Below are 24,695 nucleotides of genomic sequence, written 5' to 3'. Positions count from 1 at the left end.
ACATCTCCAAGATGTTAAATACCGTTTGACTAGTTACCAAAAATCCAAATCACAGTCTCTGCTGCACCAAATTAATTGATATAAATACTAGTGTAGAACATTTAATAGAAACTGTGTCTATTCCTCGCTTAGTGAGATCAAATAATAAATCTACTGCAGGATCTAGGAAAAATCTAATTGTTATTAAAACAGAAAATCTCGCTATTAGTGAACAAAAACAATTTCTAAAGCTAGGTCTTATGAACATTAGATCACTAACACCTAAACCAGCTATTGTAACTGAAATAGTCACAGACAATAGCATCGATGTACTTTGCCTTACTGAAACCTGGCTTAAACCAAATGACTATTTTGGTCTAAATGAGTCTACTCCACCAGGATACTGTTATAAGCATGAGCCCCGTCTGATTGGTCGTGGTGGCGGTGTTGCAACAATCTACAGAGATATTCTTAATGTTACTCAGAAAACAGATGATAAATTTAATTAGTTTGAAGTACTTGTATTAAATGTTACGCTCTTAGATGTAAGAAAAAAATCCCTACTATCTCTAGCCCTGGCTACCGTATATAGGCCAGGGCCTTACGCTGATTTCCTAAAAGAGTTTGCAGATTTTCTCTCAGATCTATTGGTCAACGTCGATAAAGCATTAATTGTTGGAGATTTTAACATACACGTAGATAACACAAATGATGCGTGAGGGGCTGCATTTACAGATTTATTAAACTCCTTTGGGTCAAGCAAAATGTCACCGGACCAACTCATCGTCTTAATCATCACTGATGGGCAGTAACGCGTTAGAAGTAACGCGTTACTGTAATCCCATTACTTTTTTCAAGTAACAAGTAAAGTAAGGGATTACAATTGCAAAAACAGTAATTAGATTACTGTTACTTTCCCGTAAGGAGGCTGTGTTACTGCGTTACTGTGATTTTGTTTCGTTAGACTGTCTCGTGAGTCGTGGCTTAATTTGAGCCGGAACACGCCCGACGTTGGATACGGAACCTTTTTTATTGGATCCGGCACCTCCTATGTCACTATGGAAAATTAATCGCCTAAATAAAAAAAAATAAAAAATACTATTTGTTTAGCCTATAGTGTTCAATGTTGTTATCGATAGAGCTGCACAAATGGGGTATTATTTCATCCGCAACCGCATCACAAAACTCATCATCCGTAAATGCTGATGCGAGCCGCAAGAAAGCCCTAGTCTGTTCTAGAAAGGATGTAGCAAAGATATTTAATGCTAATGTATCATGAGACATAGGCCTACGCTGAGTTTCATTCATTTATGAGGTGCGGGCTGTAGTTAACAATGAAACTGGAAGTGAACGCGGCGCGCCGGCTCCTACATGTCACGGTTATTATATTGTCTGCTATATTTGCCTTGTATTTGTTAAATACATGCAAATGGTTGATGAAACATTTATTAAAATAAGATGCAATTGAATTTATACAAAACGAAATTCACTTTAAAGAAAGGCTTTTAACAATGCAATGCAAGTGAACGCGGCGCACTAGCGCCTCAATGCACGGTTATTATATTGTCTGCTATATTTGCTTTTTATTTATTAAATACATGCAATTGGTTGATGAAACATTTATTAAAATTAAGATACAATTTATACAAAACGAAATTCACTTTAAGGAAAGGTTTTCTACAAAGCAAAACTTAATGAAATGGTAAAAACATGTCTGACGATTTACAAAAACAAAACTAATCTGCACTTTAATGTTAAAAGACGTAAATGTTAATAATTTGGAATACAGTCATGAGAGACTTTCATTTTAATTATTTTATTGCTGTATTTTATTTACATCTAATCGAATAGAGGATTTTACAAAAAAAATATGTGCATTTTATATGCTGGAATATGCAGAAATATAAGTTAACAGAAGAAGGACTTTGTGTATTTCGTTAAAATATGGTGGAATGTGCAGAAATTGGTTAAATGTTCAACAATTTTCTTCAAGTCTGAGACTGTTGCATTTAATTTAATTTTTGGTTGATGCAATGTGCATAAAGTTAAAATATTGAAACTAATAAAACAAGTTTTAAAAAAGAGAATGTTTCATTTAATTCAATTTTAGATGATGGAATATGCAGAAAGAATATAATTAGGCTGAAAGGTCTGCTTTGTATTCAGGTCGTGCATCATGTTTTTGAAGTAAAGTAACTAGTAAAGTAACTAAAGTAACTAATTACTTTTGAAAATAAGTAATCAGTAAAGTAACTGGATTACTTTCTTGGAGAAGTAATCAGTAATCAGTAACTAATTACTATTTCCAAGTAACTTGACCAACACTGTTAATCATACACTCGATTTAATTATATAATATGGAACCAATCCAACCGATATAGATATCATTCCACAAAGTGATGGTGTCAGTGACCACTTCCTGGTAATTTGTATATTACGGACTACAGTACTATGTCACGCTGCGCCGCGTTACCGACCAGGCAGAACAATCCTTCCATCCACCATAGATAATTTCTCAAATTGCTTATCTGATTTGTCTCAGTTACTGCCTGAACCCAAACAAACAGATGAATTAGAGGAAGTAACTAGCACTATGAGCACCATTCTCTCTAGAACATTGGATATTGTTGCACCCATTAGATTAAAAAAGGTCAGAGAGAAAAGTAAAGCACCATGGTACAACAATACTACGCATGTTCTAAAGAGAGAAACCCGTAAATTAGAGCGTAAATGGAAACAAACTAATTTAGAGGTCTTTAGAATCGCGTGGAAAGACAGTATGTCACGTTATAAAAAGGCCCTAAAAGCGGCAAGGGCTGAGTATCTCCGCAAACTAATAGAAAACAACCAAAATAATCCAAGGTTTTTATTTAACACCGTGGCTAGACTAATAAATAAATAGACGTCACCTGAACAAAATATCCCTTTACGGTTTAGCAGTAATGATTTCATGAACTTCTTCACTGAGAAAATAGAAAGCATCAGAACCACAATTGTAAACGTTCAATCTTCAATCACGCCTTATAAATCAGCCTCAATTATCACCCCGCAAGAACAATTACAGTGCTTTACAACTATAGAACAAAGAGAGTTAAATAAACTTATCACTTCATCTAAAACAACAACATGCTTATTAGATCCTATACCAACTACAGTAAACTACTGAAAGAAGTGTTACCTATAGTGGAAGAGCCTCTCCTCAATATCATTAACTCGTCTCTATCTTTAGGTCACGTTCCAAAAACATTTAAACTGGCAGTTATAAAACCACTCATTAAGAAACCACAATTAGACCCACATAATCTAGCAAATTATAGACCCATTTCAAATCTTCCATTTATGTCTAAAATATTAGAAAAAGTTGTGTCCGCTCAACTGGGCTCTTTTTTGCAAGAAAATGACATCTATCAAAAGTTTCAGTCTGGATTCAGGCCGCACCATAGCACTGAAACTGCGCTCGTTAAAATCACTAATGATTTACTTTTAGCTTCGGACCAAGGCTGTATCTCAATACTAGTTTTACTTGATCTTAGTGCTGCGTTCGATACTATAGATCACACAATACTCTTAGATCGACTACAAAATTATACTGGCGTTCAAGGACAAGCATTAAGCTGGTTCAGATCATACTTATCTGACCGCTACCATTTTGTCTATTTAAATGGAGAAAAATCTCCATTTCTTATGGTCATACGATCATAACTTCAGTAAACTATGGAGTGCCGCAGGGATCTGTGTTAGGCCCTCTATTATTCTCAATATATATGCTGCCACTTGGAAATATTATAAGGAAACATGGAATTAGTTTCCATTGTTATGCTGATGACACTCAATTATATATTTCATCACGGCCGGATGAAAACGCTAAATTATCAAAATTGACAGAGTGTGTTAAAGATATAAAAGATTGGATGACGCGTAATTTTCTTTTATTAAATCCAGACAAGACAGAGGTACTACTTATCGGTTCAAAAAAACGCCCACAAAACCTCTGACAATACAACTTTAACATAGTAGGATGTCCTGCTACTTTATCCTCTACAGTAAAAGACCTGGGTGTACTAGACTGCAACCTGTCTTTTAAAATCATATTTCATATGTTACAAAAACTGCCTTTTTCCACCTTAGAAACATTGCTAAGATACGTAATATGCTATCAGTTTCTGATGCAGAAAAGTTAGTTCATGCATTCATGACCTCGAGACTAGATTACTGTAATGCTCTATTAGCTGGTTGTCCTGCATCCTCAAACAAGCTACAGTTAGTCCAAAATGCAGCCGCTAGAGTTCTTACTAGATCAACACCGATCTTATCATCACTACATTGGTTACCTATAAAGTTCCGTATTAATTATAAGGTATTGTTACTGACTTATAAAGCACTAAACGGCTTAGCTCCAGTCTATTTAACGGATCTTCTATCGCCCTATAATCCATCGCGCTCTTTAAGATCACTAAATTCGAGGCTTTTGGTTATACCTAGGATATCTAGGTCCACCAAAGGAGGGAGAGCATTTTCACATTTAGCTCCAAAACTCTGGAATAGCCTTCCTGATACTGTTCGTTGCTCAGACTCGCTCTCCCAGTTCAAAACTATAAAGACGCATCTCTTCAGCCAGGCATTCATATAAATGTTTTAATCTTACAGTTAAATCCGGCCTCTAGTTCATAACCGCCAGAGGAGAACTGGCCCCCGACTGAGCCTGGGTTCTCCCAAGTTTTTTTTCTCTCCATTAGGTCACCTGATGGAGTTTTAGGTCACCATTAGGTCACCTGATGGAGTTTTTCGTTTCCTTGCCACTGTTGCCTTTGGCTTGCTCAGTTGGGGATATTCAATTTAATTAATCAATGAATAATACTATTGATAAGCATTACCAAACATGGACGTTTTATTATTATTTTAATTTAATACTGTGAAGCTGCTTTGATACAATCTGTATTGTGAAAAGCGCTATACAAATATTCTTGACTTGACTAATTTCAACATACTACGATTTGGGACGTACCAATTCTACGAATACTTTTTAGGACGGATAGTATGCAAATTGGGATGCAGCAATTGTCTTTCAAAAGAAAGACTCGCAGTCAATGAAATTAATCGTTTTTCAAACGAGTCATAAACGGCTTCGTTGTGACGTCAAGACGAAACATTAGCATATTGCCCACCCACTTATTGCGTGCGCAGACACCTGGGAAAACTTGACTTGAACCCTCTCAAACCAGCAGCTGATTCCTGTGGATACTGGACAGCATCATGTCGAGAAGATGCTGTGCTCTACAATGTGTTTCCCCCAAGGACGAGCATGTGAAGAATCAGTGGTCAAATAAAGCAATAAGCCCCGCAAAGCGTTTTTTTTTTTTTTTTACAGTGGATTTAGAACAGCTAAGGGGCGTTGTTAGTTACAACACGGATCGTAATAAAACGGTTACTCCATAAAAAATATTCATTTTAATATTTATTTTATTCATAAAATAAACACCAGCAACAAAAATATTAATGGTATTAACACATTTATTCCTCCGCCAAGCAATGAGGTTCCCTAAGAGGTTGCTAAGCAACATACAGCAACAAGGAATCACAAACTGCAGTTGCGCAGTAATACTAATGTAATACGGTCACAGGTGTATGTTTGTTAAGTCATTTATAACAGCTTCGAATATGGCTGAACCAATCAGAATCAAGGACTGGAACAATCCATTTTATAAATTAATCTTTACCATGATACCACAGCAGTATAATCCTAAACTTTTGCTGTGTTCACTTTATTCTACTGACGACTGCTTCTCAAAGCTCGGAATTCAATACAGGATTGCTCTTGAAATGCAGGACGCTGGCTCTTGAAAGATGGTAAGTTTTGAGTTTTATATTATGTTGGCCTCTTGCTAACTGGTTAACTCACATTATTACTGTCGCGAAGTGTGAGAAGGCAGAATCGCGACACACCCCTTCCATCTTCCAGAGTTATCCTTTCAGTCCAGATCCAACGCTACAACATCTTTAAATTACTATAAGTATTATTTGAAGTTAACATTATAAAATATTGCATTTTACCTTTAACGGCCGTTTCACACCAAGTGTGAGCAGCACGTATTTGTTTTCATTTAATTTTCATTTTTTTGCATGTTAAATGAGTGCATTCACACCGGGAGCAGGAGCAGCGCGTGAGCAGCAGTGAAGCGGGGGTTTCAGTGCCGAGTCTATTTTTGCTGCGCTGCTCACGCTCAATTAATTAAAGTGAAAGCAATTAAATATGATTTCACACAAAAAGTGCCCAAAATGCACAGAATAAACATATCTCTAGTGAGTTTTAACAAGAACTGGAGTAGACAAACTGAAGTGAGAGACAAACTGTGAAGACGCACACATATTTATAGAAGACTTACCTTTAGGTTTGTAAAATTTTATTTAATAAAAATATTTTTTTTTCTCTCCTCCAACCCTCACAACTAAAAATTAAACTAAATATATAAAAACTAAATAGAAATGTGTTCACAAAATTAAAATTAACTAAAACTAACAAAACAATTAATTAAACTAACCAAAACTAAACTGAAATTTATATTTATAAAAAATAAATAAAATAAAAAACCTCAATAACCTTTAAAACTGTAAATAACCTTGATTCTCATAAATAAACAATGTTCACAAAAACTTTGAAAGAACAGCAATACTGGGTTATTAAATATTTTTTGCACAGGACCATAAAGATAGCATTTCTCGTGTTTTATCAATACTCAGTAGTCACTCTTTGAGTCAGGTATAAAGACAGTTTCCCATTGCTCTTGTGTGTTGGTATATTAGAGCTAATTCTCCACAGAACACACAGTTAGGGTGACATTTGAACACTGAATTGAGGCAGAAATTTCATATGCATAATGTACAGTATGCATGCAAAATATCAGTAAGAACTCTTAAAACAGCTCTGGTGATGCCACTGTATTTTAGGATTAAGTCCTAAACTGCCAATATCAGGTTTCTTCACTGTAAATGGATGCATAGAAACATGGGAAAATGAGAAGCCCCAGTGGAAGCACCCTTAAAAACACACAGAGGCATTACATGCTGGAATGGTTTGATTTATTGACCTCAAAAGAACAGAATACATTTAAAACCCCATGTGGTAGAGATAAACAGTAGTGTGTCTCTCATGAGAACACAAGTCATTGCAGTCACATGAAAACAGTACATAAGTTACATTTGCACATTCACTAAATCAGAACATATACTGCATAATTTAAAGGCAGAGGAGGTGTGTTACTTCTGAACATGTAATCCTATTTCGGCACAGTCATGTTCTAAACTGTTAATACCAGCATGTGAATTCTGCATCTAGAGGAATATGCTCATGCGAGACATACAACCTGAGTATTGACAAAATGGCAGTTGAGGACCTGATACTTCATGCTAGAGAGTCATGTCTTATTTGCATTTATAATTTAATTGTGATTCACATCCATCGATTTCAGTGAGAAACTTTCGAACTGAAATTGCCCACACATCATTAATAAATGCAAATAGGAATGTGAGTGGAGCTGAAAAGTTCCTCATGCATGAGGAACAAAAACAGAAGTGCTTAGCAAAGTTGTTTACTTTGAATGTGAGGTAAAGAACGTTTCTCAAAAACTCGACTGATTTCTTATCACTACTTCTAATGATGACACAGAAACGACAGGGACGAGACAACCATCCTACAGCAAATGTATTGCAATACAAGTCATCTTCATTGGTTAGTGCTTGTGTAAATCAAATGAAAGCATTTCAAAGTTGTAAACCAACTGGGTTTTGACAATAAGAATCTAATTGTTTTTAAAGACTATAACAAGCTTGATATGTTGGAGTGTTGATAAGAATTGTTTGTCTGCCATCTAGTGTTGGACTTGGCAACAACAGTAAGAAATCAAGATTTCATCGTTTGAAAAGAGGCACATGAAATTTCCCAAAGTTTTCATGTAACTCAAATAGATGTATCTGCTATGCCTAATGTGTAAACGTAGAAAATATAAAAGAAATAACATAGAATAGAGGCAATTAATTGTTTAATTACATACATTTACATATATCTAATTCAAGTTATAATTAATTTAGGCAGAAACAGCTCTTTGGCTGCGGTGGAAATAAAAACCATTAAGATAAAATCAAAAAGTGCTGGTAGAGTAGTAAAGGTCTGTAAATGTTGGCTTTATTCCTAAGGCAGCACAATACAATGCTATTTTTGTACTTTAAAAAGACAGTTAAGGATATAATAAATTAATGTTACAGATACATCCTTACACAATTTGTTCACTTTGTCTTCCAACTATCCTCCACATTTCAGTTGGCCTTAAAAGGTGCAACAACAAAAGCCTAAAACAGGTAAAACGATCAATTCAAACGCATTTCAAATAGTGCAGGTGCTGTTTGCTTTAGAACAAATACAAATATCTCCTCTGAGCAGATGTGAAAACATCATGTATTCTGTTCAGAATATGTCTCCACTACATCTTCATGAATAATACTGACATATAGATAACTCTGTATTACAATACTGTGAACCAGTCATTGGTTTTAACTATAACTATCTATCGCCCCTCAACTGCAGTCTTGGACGTCTCAAATGCAGATCCAGAGGAGATTCTGAAAGAAACACAAAGAAAACAATGGTGTCCAAATGAAGGTATATTAAACATACTTGCTAAATTGAGTTTATTTGGATGAAAGCCTGACTTTTGAGATGGAACTGACTTTTGAGATGAGCAGCATCACCAGTAATTGAGTTTCATTTATAAAACAAATGGTTTCATCATGGTAGCAAATGCTCATTTGTCACCATCAACCTTCATGCATTTCTCTGGAAATCAATTAGAACATCTGACATTTTGTATAAGCAGATTTACAAGCATGTCTGATGACTGAAGGAAGAAAACCTTCAAACTTTCCCAGAAACATGAGATATTTCTTTGACAATCTGTGTGCACAAATCAAAGCAAACAGCAGATGTCGCCACATACAAAGATTTTGAGGGCAAGAACTTGAGGAAAAGAAAAGTAGACCCAGAAAGGAAAGCAGACTCAGCCCCTTCTGAATAAAATGAGCGCAGCCAATCAAATAGTAGTATTGTTCAAAGCAGTGGGTGGGTGGCTAAGGCAAGGAAAACAGGCAAGACACAAACTCTTGAACATCCTCAATGATTAAATCACTCTGACCATCCATAAGTATTCATACTAGCATTCAGTATAAGTGCTGGGGCCGGTGCTAGCAGTGCACTCACCTGGGTCAGAGGGAAATCCTTTAGAAAGCAACCTCAGGGAGCATCGGAAGGAGGGGGGAGATCGACACACACTTGCTGTCCGTTTGAACGGAGGGGAAGAGTTTTTTAATATTTAGCAACTCAATTGCACTACTTATAAAAGCGGCGTATTTTATTAAGCCCATCTCAAAATACTTAAACCGGTATTCAATACATGCACTCAGACTCATAATCTTAATGGATTTCTATTATGAAGTGCACAGGTCTAGTGTCACATGATAATAATTGGGAAAAAACATTGTTGCTTGCACTGCAGTCTGATGCAAAATGTTCTACAAAGCTATTAGTTCACAAAATAATAAAAACCAAAGCATTAATGCCAGCCCAACACCAGAAAATAAACACTATTTGACACAGGTAAAGATGTTGCTATTAAATTCCCTAAAGAATTTGTTTGTGTATTTCTTGTGTACATTTGCACATGAAATTCACATAAAATTTATCCTCAGCTCATTATCAGGTCAAGCTCAATTAATATGAATGTATGCGTTTATCATTTAAAAGATATGACAGGTCTATTTGTGTTAAAAATAAGGCAGTGGGAGTCAGTGAGTCTGCGTACGAAACCTGAAAATTTGTATATTTAATTCCTATGACATACCACAATTCATGTTTTTGTGTGTGCTTTGTTGGTTGGTTGAAATAAAAATGCTGTTTGATTGAGCAGTTAAAGTAAATACAGTGTTACTGTTTACTAAAACTAAAATTATTATAAATAATATGTTAACTGAAATGGAGTTATAAAAAAAAAAAGAAATTAGCAATGTTGCCTTGGCAACTAAATTGAAGGACAAAAATAAATTAAATTAAAGATAAACTGAAATATAAAAAATCTAAAACAATTATTAAAAATGACAAAAGCGCATAACAAATTACTAAAATGTAAAATAAAATGAAACCTGAAAATATAAAATAAAAGTTATTAATTTAAAATGTTAATAAATAGTAAAATTGTATATAAATAATATAAAAAAAAAAAACACTGAACATTCCTAAATATCCAACTTCTATATTCCATTTCTAGTGATAATCAAATAAATATTTAATGACTACAATGCTTCTGTCTAAAGTTCATTCAAATCTGTTGTGATGTGATGCTATATATTCTATAGTCTTTTAAGCTGGTTTGAAATGTACTTAAGATTTAAAAGACATGGACTAACTGAGCAGCAAGGCAGCTGCCTTTGATTTCGGACACAGCAGGTGAAATCTTGTTGGGCTGTAATCACAGTTTGCAGCTACTATACACACAAAAATAAAGTAAATAGATGCAAGAAAGTGTGTAAAAGCAGAGGAGTGAGGGTCATTTTGCATGACTACTGATTTGAGTGCTCATTGGTACAGTTTACTACAGTCTCTAAAATGTCAGGCATGAATTTCAGTTAGCTAAAATGCCAAATGACTCATTTTTATCTGATTATGAGATTGTATGATAATTTGACTTCACGTTATAGCAAACTATACCAGTGAACCCAGCCAGTGGCTGTCAGAGATTGATATTTGAATAGAGGAGAGTTTTGTTAGAGTTGAGAGCCCAGATGGATGGCGGAAGGGTGGGCAGTGATAAGTTGACGAGTGACTGTGTACCTGGTGCCCTGGATCTGCTCCAACTCTGAAGCCAGTCTTGTGCTGTGCTCCTGCTCCTCCTGCAGACGTCTGTGCAGTGAGCGCAGCTCTTGCTGAGCTTCCACCTTTATGTCATTGGCAACCACTACTGCTGTCTGGAGGTCTGCCTGGAAACGCCGCCACTCCTCTGTCTCATCCTGAAAGCGCACACAAGCATTTTTAGTAATGTGGAGCGGAAAGCGTTTTGGCCTTCTCATGAGCTCATGGGGCTGGTCAAGGAAATGTCATTTTCAATCACTGCGACCGAATGGCACTGACATGGTAGACTGCAATACAGCTTGCATTTGCACCTCAAAGTTCTGTTCAGATGGAAACTGACATACAGTACACTGTCAAACATTATGTTGTAGTTCATTACAAAAAGAAGAAAGTACAAGAAAAACATTCCACCTTCATCTGTTTATTCATGGCCTTCATCTGCTTCTCCAGCTCAGCCTTGTTTTCTTCCAGCCTCGTAATCTGATCTGAAAAATAAGGACAAATAAAAAAAATGAAAATAATTATTCACATAAATTATATATACACTTCTGTTCAAACATTTGTGGTCATTAAGGTTTTTTTTTTTTTAAAAAGAGATTAATTTTTATTCAACAAGTATACATTCAATTTATGATTTAAAGAAGTGACAGTAAATGCATTTATAATGTTACAAAAGATTTCTATTAAAAAGACATGCTGTTCCCTATCAGTCGCACACGTTCGACGTAGTCGACTGATTGGGATCAAGCTTAGGAAGCCTGTCTTTAGAGCTGCGGGCTGGGCGACACCAAACACGTTCGCTAGAGAAATAGCCTATGTGTCGAGCCGGTTGCTTCCGGTGGCCTCCCCTCACATGAAGCCAGTTTCACTGTGAGCCCGGTTCGAAGTGTCGGCTTGCTGCGCCATTGCCCTCCTATGGACTGGATACGTGCTCCATTCTTGCTCCACTTGAGTTCCTCTTTAGCCGAACCCTGTTGAGTTCCTCAACAAGTGGTGCGTGCATCTACTTTCAGATTTATACCCGCGCTGCGTGGCGGAGCGTGGATGCAAAGCTCGTAAGCCAATGTGTGCATTGGCTCGTTTTATCAATACTCAAAGATGACAGGCTCCCTAAGCGTGATCCCAATCAGTCGACATGTCGACTACGTCTCCGTTCCCTCCTTCAGGGAACAAGGGTTTACATACAGTACGTAACCGAAACGTTCTTTTTAATCTAACACCAAAAAATCCTGAAGAAAATGAATTACAGATGTAAATGTAATTATTATTATTTATTTTTTTTAGAAAAGTATTAGGCAGCCCAACCTTTTTTCAACATTGATAATAAGAACTGCTTCTTGAGAACCAAATCAGCATATTAGAATGCTTTATGAAGGAAATTTCAGAAGGATTTCTGAAAATTCAGCATTGCACAGATATTATATAAATAAAAATATTTTTAATTAAAGTAATATTTCACAGGTGTGCTGTTTTTTTCCAAATAATTGCAGTCTTTGTGAGCATAAGAGAGACTTTTTCCAAAAACACTTTTGATGGGTTCATATATCTTGGCAATTATATTACAGCTTCACTTGATGTCGCCAATGGATCGTTTCAAGGGATAATTAATGTAATAAAAGTTTATTTGAAATAATAAAATGCCACAGATCAAATATAACAAAACAAAATAATGAAGCCAAAGGACAAAAGTGAGATTACCTTGCCAAATCAGTTATATTACTGGGCAGCCCAGATTAAAATATGATTAGTTGGTGGAGTGAGAGGACTGGTATAATATGGAAGCAGCAGCTTGCTCTCCACTACCAATTAGATTTCTACCATTTGTTAAGAACTATACATAACTAAAAAAGATTTTCAGAACATTAATTACATTTATTTCGGAACAATTAAAGACATTTTCCCCCAAAAACGTCATTACTGTGATATATTCCAGACATATATATTCTTTTTATACATATATGTATACATATATATTTATTTTCTTCTTCTTTTATTTTATTTTTTATTATTAAAGTCAATTGTATTTGGATTTGGGGTAAACTATGACACGAACATTGACAGTTTGGGCTAAAATCACAAAGAGTCTTAAAAAATAAATACTATTTAGTATATATAACTAAGGGTCATAAGATGCTATTTGAAGTTATTTAGTACATTGCAGTTGGACAGGCATGGGCTGAGGCTGCAATAAAACTATAATCAGCATCATGAAATTTCCTCCCTCCTGCTTAGAGAGGAAAAGAGAGGAAGGCAGACGGGCTCACAGATCAGATGAATGATGCAGTTTGGCAAAGATTTAAGCTGGAGTATTAAACAGCTCAGTATCTCAATCTATTCTGGCTGCCAGATCCAATCAATGTGTTTTACTAATCACAGCAGACTCTAGCCAGTGTGCGTAGGCCAGATTCTGCCAGATGATGCAGTATATTTAGCATTGGCTATTTGGCTCTTGCTCTCAGTGTATCACCTTGCCAAAGGATTATGCCTCATGTCATGTGTATGCACACATGACATGAGGCATAATCCTTTGGCAAGGTGATACACTGAGAGCAAGAGACAGACAGGGAGACAGATAATGGTCATACTCTCAAGGTCCAGGATGGTCTGATTGGTGTGCAGACTAACTGCCCGTTGCTGCTCCACTTGGTCCTCCAACTCAAAGATGGTCTCTTTCAGGTCCTTGATCCGGTTCTCAGCATCATTGCTCTTCTCCTTTAAAGTAAGCATGTTGGCTTTATGATCTTGTTCCTGTTTCTGCACCTTTTCCAGCAGCTGTTGCCTGTCTGCCTCCACCTGTACATACAGACACATACATGCCTCAAAAACACTGTTACTATTTTTTAACACTGTAGTGCAGCTATTCAGGAATCATATATCCTATTTAATAAGGCCATTCGATGCAATGACGGGGGGAAAAAAACAGTTCCCACAAAAATATTAAGCAGCACTACTATTTTCTACTGTTAAGGAAATGTTTCTTGAACACAAAATTAGCATTTTAGAATGAAGGATCATGTGACACCGAAGACTGGAGAAATGGCTGCTGAAAATTCAGCTTTGCCATGACATAAATAAATTACATTTGAAAATATATTCAAATATAAAAATGATTTTTTTTAAATTGTAATAATATTTATTTCACAATATTACTGTTTTACTGTATTATTGATCAAATAAATGCATCCTTGGTGAGCATGAGAGACTTTTTTCAAAAACATTACAAAATCTTACTGACCCCAAACTTTTCAACTGTAGTGTATTTAACTGTAGCATTAAAGACAATTGGGGGCTATTTTAACGATCTGAAACGCAAGTATCAAATGCGAAACACAAGTAACTTTGAGGGCGGATCCTGGGCGCTGTTGCTATTATACCGGCGGGATAAATGACTCTTGCACCCGACGCAAATCTAAAATGGGTTGGTCTGAAGAAGCTTCATTATTCATAGGTGCGGTTTGGGCGTAACGTGAAATAAATCAATCAGAGTGTCATCTCACATTCCCTTTAAAAAGAGCAAGAGCATACGCGCTTGTTCCATGATTTGCCAGGCGCACACCAGGAGCGGTTCATAGTCGAGGAGACCGATGTTATCGCCAGGGCCGTAAAAGACAGAGAACTGACATTGTATGGGGATGGGAGAAACCCACCCAAATTAGCTTCGGTTAAACAGGCGTATAATAATTTGGGTAAATGTGTAAGCTAGATTTATGCCTATTTTTTTCACATCTTCATGGACACAACAATGATTTCCCTCGTGTGTTAATGTTTCCTTGTAATAATGTATGATTTGCAAAAATGAAAACTGCTGCGTCTGTTTAGATTAGAGAATCAAAGTGTATGCACGTTGTTCACACGCTACATAATGGCCAAGCATGCGCCCTTAAAATATCATATGACTAACGCGCAATGCGCCACTGTCTTTAAACTAGGTTTTTCCTGGTCAGTGGCAGAATTGTTTTTTGAAACTGCAAAATAGCACCAGGGAGCGTTTGCGCCGGAACACGCCTTCTCTTTCTGCTGAACCGCCCCCGCGAGTGCAAGTTCATTCCCTAATTTACCGACGTGCGTCTGTGGAGGTAAAAGTCCGCTGTGCGTCGGGTGCAAAATAAGGAATGATACATGCGTCGGTGTACAAAGTCAATTGCCCTGGGTGCAAGATAGGGCCCAAACCTGTTAAGACAACAGTTTTTTAATGAATCTTAATTATATATATATATATATATATATATATATATATGTGTGTGTGTTATATTCAGAATTCAAGTTTTACAGGTTTCAAGCACAATACACAGGTCTATGCTGACTGTCAAAGACTAAACCCCTCTCTGAAGATGTCACGAAAAGCTATCTTACATAACGATAGGTTACTGACGTAACCCCGGTTCTCTGATAACATGAAGTGAGGTATCTCACTATGGGAACGCCTCTGGGCGTGACCGATCGCGGAAGCACCAATTACACCACGTCTGCCAAATATGGCAGACCAATCGCTGCAGCGATCAGGGAGTCCCTCTCCCTGTATATAAACCGCAGGTACCTGCCGTTTCGTCATTCTCCGCATATCTCTTCTCCGTGCGAAAAGGCAAGGAGGGCAATGTTGTGAGATACCTCACTTCATGTTATCAGAGAACCGGGGTTACGTCAGTAACCTATCGTTCTCTTTCTAACATTCGTTCGGTATCTCACTATGGGATATAGACAACTCCCGTATTGCCGATATGCTGACGAAGCAGACTGAAGAAGAGGGGATATAAGTAGCTAGTAACTGAATCACTGTCTCAGACGGTAAATAAACCGACTATGAGGAAAACGCCCCCTTTATTAAAAACCACCTTATACCACCTGACTGCACACTCCCAGAACTGAGTGGGCCAGAGAAGGTTCTGTAACATCCAGTCTATAAAAGCGAATAAATGTGTGCGGAGAGGACCAGCTGGCTGCCGCGCAAATTTCTTGAATAGAAATGCCTCTAAATAGAGCCCAGGATGTAGCCACCCCCCTAGTCGAATGCGCTCGCAGTCCTACAGGGGGCTCTATATTCATGCTCTTGTAACATAACATGATAGCCTCTACCACCCAGTGGGAAAGGCGTTGACGGGAGATAGGTTTTCCCTTGTAAGACTCCGCCCACGAGACAAACAGCTGGTTGCTCTTACGCACTATGCGGGTTCTCTGTACATACATAAACAGTGTACGAACCGGACATAAACAGTGTAATCTCTCCTCCTCTGGAGAAGAAAAAGGAGGCGGATGAAAGGCTGGCAAGTCCACTGCTCTTATAGAATCCGCGTGATTATATACTTTGGGCACGAAAGCCGGGTTAGTTCTAAAATTAACCCTTTGACCCCCCGGAGCAAACTTCATACATGAAGGGTGAACTGATAAAGCATGTAGTTCACTCATCCTTTTTGCTGTTGTAAGAGCAAGTAACAGAGCCGTCTTTAAAGCGAGCAGCTTTAAGGCAATCTCCTCAATGGGCTCGAACGGGGCATTAGAGAGCGCGTTCAGAATCACAGACAAATCCCATGGCGGAACCAGCGGTTTTGATACTGGATGTAGCCTACGTGCACCTCTCATAAATCGACAGACTAGAGGGTGCTGGCCAATAGTACCCGAATCAATACCCACATGATACGCCGATATAGCGGACAGGTAAACCTTAACCGTGGAAAAAGCTCTGCCTTTGTCCAGGAGGTCCTGAAGGAAACACAGCACGTCCGAAACAGAGCACAAGAATGGAACAATGTTCCTGTCTGCGCACCATTCTTCAAACACTCTCCATTTGAGATTATATAGAGAACGAGTCGAGGCAGCTCTCGCGTTCTGAATCGTTTCAATAACCTTCGGAGGTAACCCGGCTGTGCTCAGATTCATCCTCTCACGGGCCAGGCCCAGAGAGCTAGCTTCTGAGGGGAAGGATGGAATATTTCCCCCCGTGCTTGTGAGAGGAGATCCCTGCGCGCTGGTAACGGCCAAGGTTGGTCGTAGAGCAGTTGCGCAATCTCCGCCACCCACAGTCTCCCCGGCCAGTATGGCGCGATCAGAATCATCACATGTCTGCGTTCTCGAACCCTCCGCAGTGTCGGCTCGATCAAGCTCAACGGAGGGAACGCATACAGTAACTCGTTTGGCCACTCGTGGGCTAGAGCATCCACACCCAATGGTGCATCGTCGCCGACCAGAGAAAAGAACAGGGGACATTGTGCGTCTTCGTGCGATGCGTAGAGATCTACGGCAGCTTGGCCGAATCTCTGCCACAACATGAGGATCACCTGGGGGTGGAGTCTCCACTCCCCGTACAGGGGATTCCCTCTGGACAGTAGATCCGCTCCCCTGTTCATTATTCCCGGGACATGCGTCGCGCGTAATGACAGGAAGGCCCTGCTGCTCCACATAATCAGTCTCTTCGCTACCATGTGAAGCGCGTGAGGACGCACTCCTCCCTGACGATTTATGTAGGCTATCGCCGTTGTATTGTCTGTCCTGACCAATACATGATGATTCTTGAGAAATTGCACAAAATGTCTCAGAGCTAGAAACACTGTCAGTAGCTCTAGAAAATTTATGTGCTTCTCTCTCAGTGTGGGAGACCAAACTCCTCTCACTGTTCTGCCCTCGAGCACTGCGCCCCAGCCTGTGAGAGATGCGTCCGTCGTCACCACTTTTCTTAGTACGATAGGACCCAGAGGGCATCCTGTCCCGAGGAAAGACGGGGCCCTCCAATGATATAGCGCGTTCGTGCATTCTGGTGAGACGCGCACTCTGCGGCTGAGGCGGCTCCTGGGGCGAATGCCCTGTGACGCTGTCCAGTTCTGAAAATCCCTCATTCGCAACAGTCCTAGGGGAACCACTGATACAGTTGAGGCCATCAGTCCTAGAAGCCGAAGACACATTCTGAAAGAGACTGATCTCCCTCGTTGAAAAAGGGAGAGGCAGCTGTGAAACGTCTTGATGCGTTCCTCTGATAGGAAGGCTCGAAACGTCACCGAGTTTAACCTGAGGCCCAGGTATACTATTTCCTGGGACGGAGATAGACAACTCTTCGTTTGGTTTATTCTGAAACCTAATCTCTCCATATGCGTCACTAGCGTGTGAGTGTCGCTCTCTGCCTGCCGTCGGAGCGGCGCGCAGATGAGCAGATCGTCCAGATATGATGAAATCCTGACCCCTGATCTCCTTAACGGAGTCAGGGCTCCTTCCACACACTTGCTGAATACTCGAGGTGCTAAAGCGAGGCCAAATGGTATTCTCGTATACTCGTATGCTGTGCCTTGATAGGCGAACCTCAGATATTTCCTGTGCGCAGGAAAAATATCTATGTGAAAATATGCGTCCTGGAGATCCACTGAGGTGAACCAGTCTCCTTGCCGAATATTTTGACACAATGTTTTGACAGACAGCATTTTGAAATTGTATTTTCTGAGGTGTCTGTTGAGGACCCGTAAATCCAGAATGGGACGGAGACCTCCCCCTCTCTTGGGAATCACAAAATAACGGGAGTAGAAGCCCTTCTGGCTTTCTTCCGTTGGAATCACTCTTATCACTTTCTTTCTTATTAAAGAGGCTATTTCTTCCTCTAAAACCAGAGCTGCTTCCCCTTTGGCCACTGAAATAACCACTCCATTGAACAGAGGAGGTTTTACAGCGAATTGAAGCCTGTATCCCCTCTCTACAGTGGTTAATACCCAGGGATGAACTGCGCATGCGCGCCAGTTCACTGCCTGAGCAGCGAGTGGGCCCTTCCCGTCCTCGCTCACTAGAGGTGCAGCAGCACCCTCTAGCGGCAAAGGGGGGGGAGACCGCTCCAGTGAAGGAGTTATGTCGGTCTGTGTTTGTGATTGTTTTAATTTTCTGTGATCTTTTTCTTTTCTTATCACACACTGCGCCCTCGGTCCTTGACCTGGATGCGTCAGAGAAAATTTTATTTTTGAGGGGATGTTTGTGAACGTTAGATCTTCCTCCCTCGTAACGGACCTCGAACGTGGAGGGGGAAACGATCTCTTGGGGGGCACTAGCAGAATATTGGCCACATTCCCGCACACATTGGACTCTGAACTGTCCACACGAACACAATTTACCTCTGAATTCCTTCTCCTCTTCCCCGCGGGAGGGAGAGAGGAATCGTTCTGAAGGGATGGGACAGAGAAACCCAGGGTGCTGTCTACCAACCCTTCCTGCTGCCGAACTGACGTATCAGGTCGACCGCCTCTTCTTATTCCCCTGGGGGGCGGCCGGTCGGTGTCTTGCTGCTGCGGCCGCGAAAGACTGTTTTGGCCTCACAAAACCGGGCTTTGACTGTGGGGCCGTGTTGTTCGGCGGTTGTGGCGGAGCGGGGCGGGAAGACTGATAATCTGAGTGCCCCCCTCTCCCTGAGGGTCTGAAGTTCGGCCGGCTCGGATGATAAGGCCGAGCCGCCGGCTTTCTGGGGAGACAGGCCTGGAAAGCTTCCCCCTCTCTCTTTCGCAGATCGCACTGCTGCCGCATCGCAGTTACCGTGGAGCCAAACATAGCCTTTGGATCTATCGGGGCATCCAAAAACTCTGCTTTCTCTTTGTCAGAGAGTCCAGACAAACCCAGCCACAGAGATCTTTCTCCCACGACTGCTAAGCCCATACTCCGTCCGCAGCTTTGAACTGCTCCGCGTGACGTGCGCAGGTTCAAATCTGCGATGACGCATATCTCCTCCCAGAGCACTGGGTTGGGAGATCCGGAGTCCAGCTGACGTCCCATCTCCTCTAATAGCTCCGCTTGATAGGCTGTAAGGAGGGACGTCGCGTTCAAAGCGCGAACTGACAGAGCCGTTGATTTGTAGATCTTTTGGAAAACAGAGGCGGCGAAGCGCTCTGTTTTCCCTGGCAGCGAGGCTCCGGTTGAAGAGAGCGCTGCTCTGCGGCCAGGGTGCAGGTGATTTGCCACCGATGTTTCCACAGGGGGAGGATCCGCCATCCCTAGATCCTCCATCCCCTGAACATCAAGCCTTGAGAAACCCTTAACGGGCACTCGATGTGAAAAAGGCTTATCCCAAAACTTTTTCATTTCAGCCACACAGGCCGGGACGGCCGGAATAAACTGCCTCGCTGGCGGGAGACGTGACGGAAGTCTCTTTCCATCATACAGGTCTCTTTCAGCCCCTTGACCTGCCTGTTGGGATGGCCAGTCAATCGATAATCTAGTCGCGGCCCTGCGACAGACCTCGATTAGATCCGTGTCCACCTGTACAGGGGAGGGTGAACTCTCATCCTGTGCGCTCGGCGGTCGGGACTGGTTCAGGGGAAGAATGGCATCTTCGTCGTCGTCATCCTCGTCCTCGAGTATGTTCGACAACACCTCATCATCGTCATCTTCCTCTCCCGCTAACGGATCGAACAGCGGGGGAAGGACGGGTGATACCTTCTCCATCATATCTGCCCATGAGCAGGTGGCCTGAGGACAATCCATGGGCTCCTCTCTGGGTTGAGCAGAGAGGCATGGGTCCGCTTTTCCAGCTATAGCCACGCGGAGTCTCTTTTCTCGGGTCTTAGACGAGAACGTAGCACAGTGCGGGCAGCCCTCGGGGTTGGACAGCGCGGCCTGAGCGTGTTTAGCGCCCAGACAGGAGATGCAGAGGCCGTGTGTATCCTTAGCAGAAATCCACATTCCACAAGCACACGGATGCGGAGGACGACCTTTTCCTCCGGGACTCTCCGGTTCTATCGCGGTGGCCATGATGATGGGGCTGCACTCTCTTCGTACGGTAAGCTTTCACACAACGTGATAACTGGTACGGAGCTGTGTCGCGAATAGAGAGCTATCTTATTTTCCTTATTTTTTTAGTGCGTGGTAAGCGCCCAGAAAAACTTGGAAAAGGGATAGAAAAACTTAAGAGCAGGAAAACTCGTCTTGACACGTTAGTTATCGCACTCTTAAGTGACGAAGTCACTCAACCACTTCAGGAAAGTATTGCGTTTGTGACGTTACCTGCCGGCTCCGTCTGAAAACTGTTAAGCAAATAGTTCCCAAAGTCTGCTGAGGACAGCTTCCGAAATCTTCCACGGGGAAGAGAGCGAGAATGACGAAACGGCAGGTACCTGCGGTTTATATACAGGGAGAGGGACTCCCTGATCGCTGCAGCGATTGGTCTGCCATATTTGGCAGACGTGGTGTAATTGGTGCTTCCGCGATCGGTCACGCCCAGAGGCGTTCCCATAGTGAGATACCGAACGAATGTTAGAAAGAGAACAACATTCACAAGATTACTTAATTCATCCATACAAGATTTTTTAAACAAATTCCTCAACACAGACTGAATAATTACAGTCTTAAAATGTGTAGTTTTGCACTTTTCTACTAATGTAGTAGTAACAAGTACCTATAATTATCCTCCTAAACTTAACATCTGAAAATGTTTAGATCAGACAGCAGAAAACAATATTGCTCCAGTGTTGCATAATTCATTGAAAATTATATCACTATTCTAGCAGTTCAGGCCAGGCCCATGATTCACTTGACAGCTGGATCACTCTGTATAGAGCAGAACAGCTAGAGCCTTGTGCACAGAGAATTGCTCACTCCGTGTGCTCTGAGAAGAGCATGGCATCCTAAAGCTCTGTCTAATGGCAACTCCCTGGATGACATCTGGACTGAGGGTGTATTTGTCTCACTTACAGTGGTTAAGTCATAGAGAAAAAGTTAATTTTGCATTTCGAGGTGCACTGGGTTCAAGTGACAGCCATGAGGTGCCATTGATGTTCATGTTCTTGTGGGTTTATAATAGTCATGTCTGTGTATAATTATATTTTAAAGGATGAGGTACACCCCTAAACTACATGACTACAACATTTACAAGTGCTAACTAGGGAGCTACAAAAGTTTGCCTTTCGATATTTACGTAGACTCTCTAATTTTCTGGTGCTCTGTGCAGAATATGAAAAAATATATATGCTCTTGTGGTTGGATGTAATACAACTTCTGTAAATGTGGTGACATTTTTATAGGTTACTGCATTTCTATTTTGACATTAAGAGTGAACTAGAGAGCTGACAGAACACCCAGAGAGGGTAAGTTGTCCTTTTAAAATTAATATACCACATACATTTTCCCAAAGGGTACATAATAAAATGTCTTGAAGGTGGAAAGGCCTACAAAGCTTTCTATGTTTTCCAAGACTGTTGTCCAAAAATCTATCATTACAAAAATAGGACTCTCAAGAAGCTAAAAAAAAAAAAATTGTATGTAAAAAATTAGTTATGGTTGATTTGGCACTAATAACCTCTGAGGTGATGATAGTCATAATCCAAGCCAATTGGACAAATAATTCCTCCATTTACAACACCAAGACTATTTTCACTACATTATGAACCTGCCTTAATATGATCTCAAACAGTCTGGATCTCTAAAAAAAATATTGACTGTGTGCATCTAAGCCTGTGAAGTGTAAATGATGCACATCTTCCAAAGAAGTATAGCCAGAGCTTTGGAACTGGTTTATGAAATGTCCTTGACTGAGGAATCTGAGCATTTATGAGATACAGAATGAGATATGGGTAATTGTTTTTTTTTTTGTCTGACAGGAAATGGATGCACAGGACATTCAAAATGTAGTGGAAATGCATAGAGAGAACAAAAAATCATGAATATGACACCAACTTATTGCTCTTGATAAAATTTAAAGTTAAAACAAAATGCTCCTACAATAATAATAATAAGGTGCTGCAACTGTCGGTTTGTGTATACAAGGGCTGTCCACCTTTCAGCAGAGTTTAGCTCCATTCCTAATTATACACACCTAATCATATAATCAATGTCTGTGTCCAAAATCGCCTCTATACCCTAATAGTTAAGTCACCTTTATTCATATAGCGCTTAATACAATACAGATTGTTTCAAAGCAGTTTTGAAGTGATAACAGGAAAAATATTCAATGATGCAAGTCTTTTAGCAGACTATATTAGTGGAGTAATGTAGGCAATAATGAATGAGGGTGTAGGAGGCAATTTCTGATACAGCTGTCTTCAGGATCACTACAAGCTTCCATCCAGATGTGTTGGAGCTAAATTCTGCAAGAAGGTACCCCTCCAGGAACAGGATTGGATATCTGTGGTGTATACTTGGGATGGGCATTTCAAGCAAAAATAATATTCAAAGATCGCTGGGTATTATTTGAAAATCACACCCTTCCCCCACATGCATGTTTAGGCTACACACGAAGCAGTGTGATGCTTGAATATAACTTAAAAAACTTAAACATACGTTTCATATTTATGTTTAAATAATATCATTATTTTTTATTTTATTTCATCTATGTCGATTATATAAAAAAGGAACAGCATGAGATGAGTAAAATAGGATCATAAGAAGCCCAATATATCAGGAGATATTTGGAGTGGGTCAGTAATGATTTTAACCACTTAATTAAGTTTTGTTTTGTAGAAAGCCTTTTGTAAATTGTATCTTAATTTTAAGCAATGTTTCATCAACCAATTGCCTGGATTTAATAAATAAGAAGCAAATATAGCAGACAATATCAGGACATGGAGGCGCCGGCGCATGACCTGGAGCGCATCTCATAAATGAACCGAAACTCAGTGTATACTGTAGGCTACTTGCCTCACAGACCTGAGAAATATATCTATAGAAAGCTTGAAATGTCTACTTTTAAACAAAACAACTGAAAACGAAAAGAAATGGGCTACTCTCTGCTTATGTAGGCTAATTCATATGTAGTGTGCATTTCTGTCTAAAGGTGCGTTCACTACTGCAAAGATGGCGGGTCAGCATTGTCAACTTCATCTTTGCAGCCGACACTGATACAGAAAACACTAGTTTATTAATAAACAATTAAAATGTCTAATGCATAATCATTACATTTGCCAGTTCTTTGTGGCATGCTTTATGCGTGCTAGGCAATATATTATGACTAGGGCTGGGCGATATGGCTGAAAACTGTATCACGATATAAGTGTTTCATATCGGTCGATATCGATAATTATTGATATTTTTTTATTACCTATTTAAAATAAGGTCCAGGAGAAAAATATATTACATTTAAAAAAATATATATATTTTAAACGTAACCTTCCTCTGATTATAATCCCCTCAGTTATAAAGGCATAAATGTCAACACAACCATGGCTGTGCTCCAAAGGGTGAGCGCGGCTAAGGTGGTAAAACAAGTTTGTGGTATTACCAGTCGGGGACGACCGTCTTGCATTATTTGGAGACGACGCAGCGCCACGTTGCGCAACGCCTCGCATTTAAAATTCGAACACATTATTCTCTATGAGTGTACACAAAGACTGTAAAGGTGTACACACACCGCCATTCAGTGTCGGTCCTTGGCGCCCAGAAACGGCTCAGGACCTTGTTCAAAATCCTGCCACGCTACAGAGCGCCATTTACATAGTTTAATATTAAATTGAAATGTATTTGTCTCAAATTAACGAAATGTATACTGACTTCACCCTGTGCTGCAATATCCATTTAGCAATTTCAGCTGCTTGAATGAAAATTTAATTGCTGATGTTATCTGATTTTCAGGTATCAATTCATTCAGTTAACGGACGCTCTGACGTAAAGTGTTCAGACTGCAGACTTAGCAACGATTGTATTTAATTGTAGTATAGTACAATCATAACATAGTACATTATCTTAATTCCATAATGTCCTTAAACATAACAATATTGCGGCGCTGTGTGGACTGAGCGAGCGAAGCGCAATCTTCAGAAAGGCGTTCTCCGCTCTGGAGGAAATATTACCACTCTGATCACATGCTCTGGTGTGTAATAACAATGTGTATCTTCTTCTGTTGTCTGAGAGTTGATTGACATCTTTTAGATGTGTTATTGGC

At 40.0% G+C, this 24,695-nt stretch overlaps 1 protein-coding gene across 8 annotated transcripts in view; it reads right to left on the bottom strand.

Moving 5' to 3' along the window:
• The window catches only part of specc1 (sperm antigen with calponin homology and coiled-coil domains 1), a 218,895-nt gene that overhangs the window by 77,363 nt on the left and 116,837 nt on the right, over positions 1-24,695 (bottom strand). For all 8 annotated transcript variants that reach the window (XM_079608314.1, XM_079608321.1, XM_079608318.1 and 5 more), the window contains 3 exons: positions 13,456-13,663; positions 11,282-11,355; positions 10,853-11,028 (listed from right to left, as the gene is read on the bottom strand). In XM_079608314.1, coding sequence (XP_079464440.1) covers positions 10,853-11,028; positions 11,282-11,355; positions 13,456-13,663 — 458 coding nt within the window. The remainder of the gene's footprint in view (positions 1-10,852; positions 11,029-11,281; positions 11,356-13,455; positions 13,664-24,695) is intronic.

Source organism: Phoxinus phoxinus (assembly GCF_949152265.1).
Source record: "Phoxinus phoxinus genome assembly, chromosome: 3".
Classification (NCBI taxonomy): Eukaryota; Metazoa; Chordata; class Actinopteri; order Cypriniformes; family Leuciscidae; genus Phoxinus; species Phoxinus phoxinus.
The sequence above is the reverse complement of the archived record's forward strand: the minus strand, read 5'-3'. Positions and strand labels throughout refer to the sequence as shown.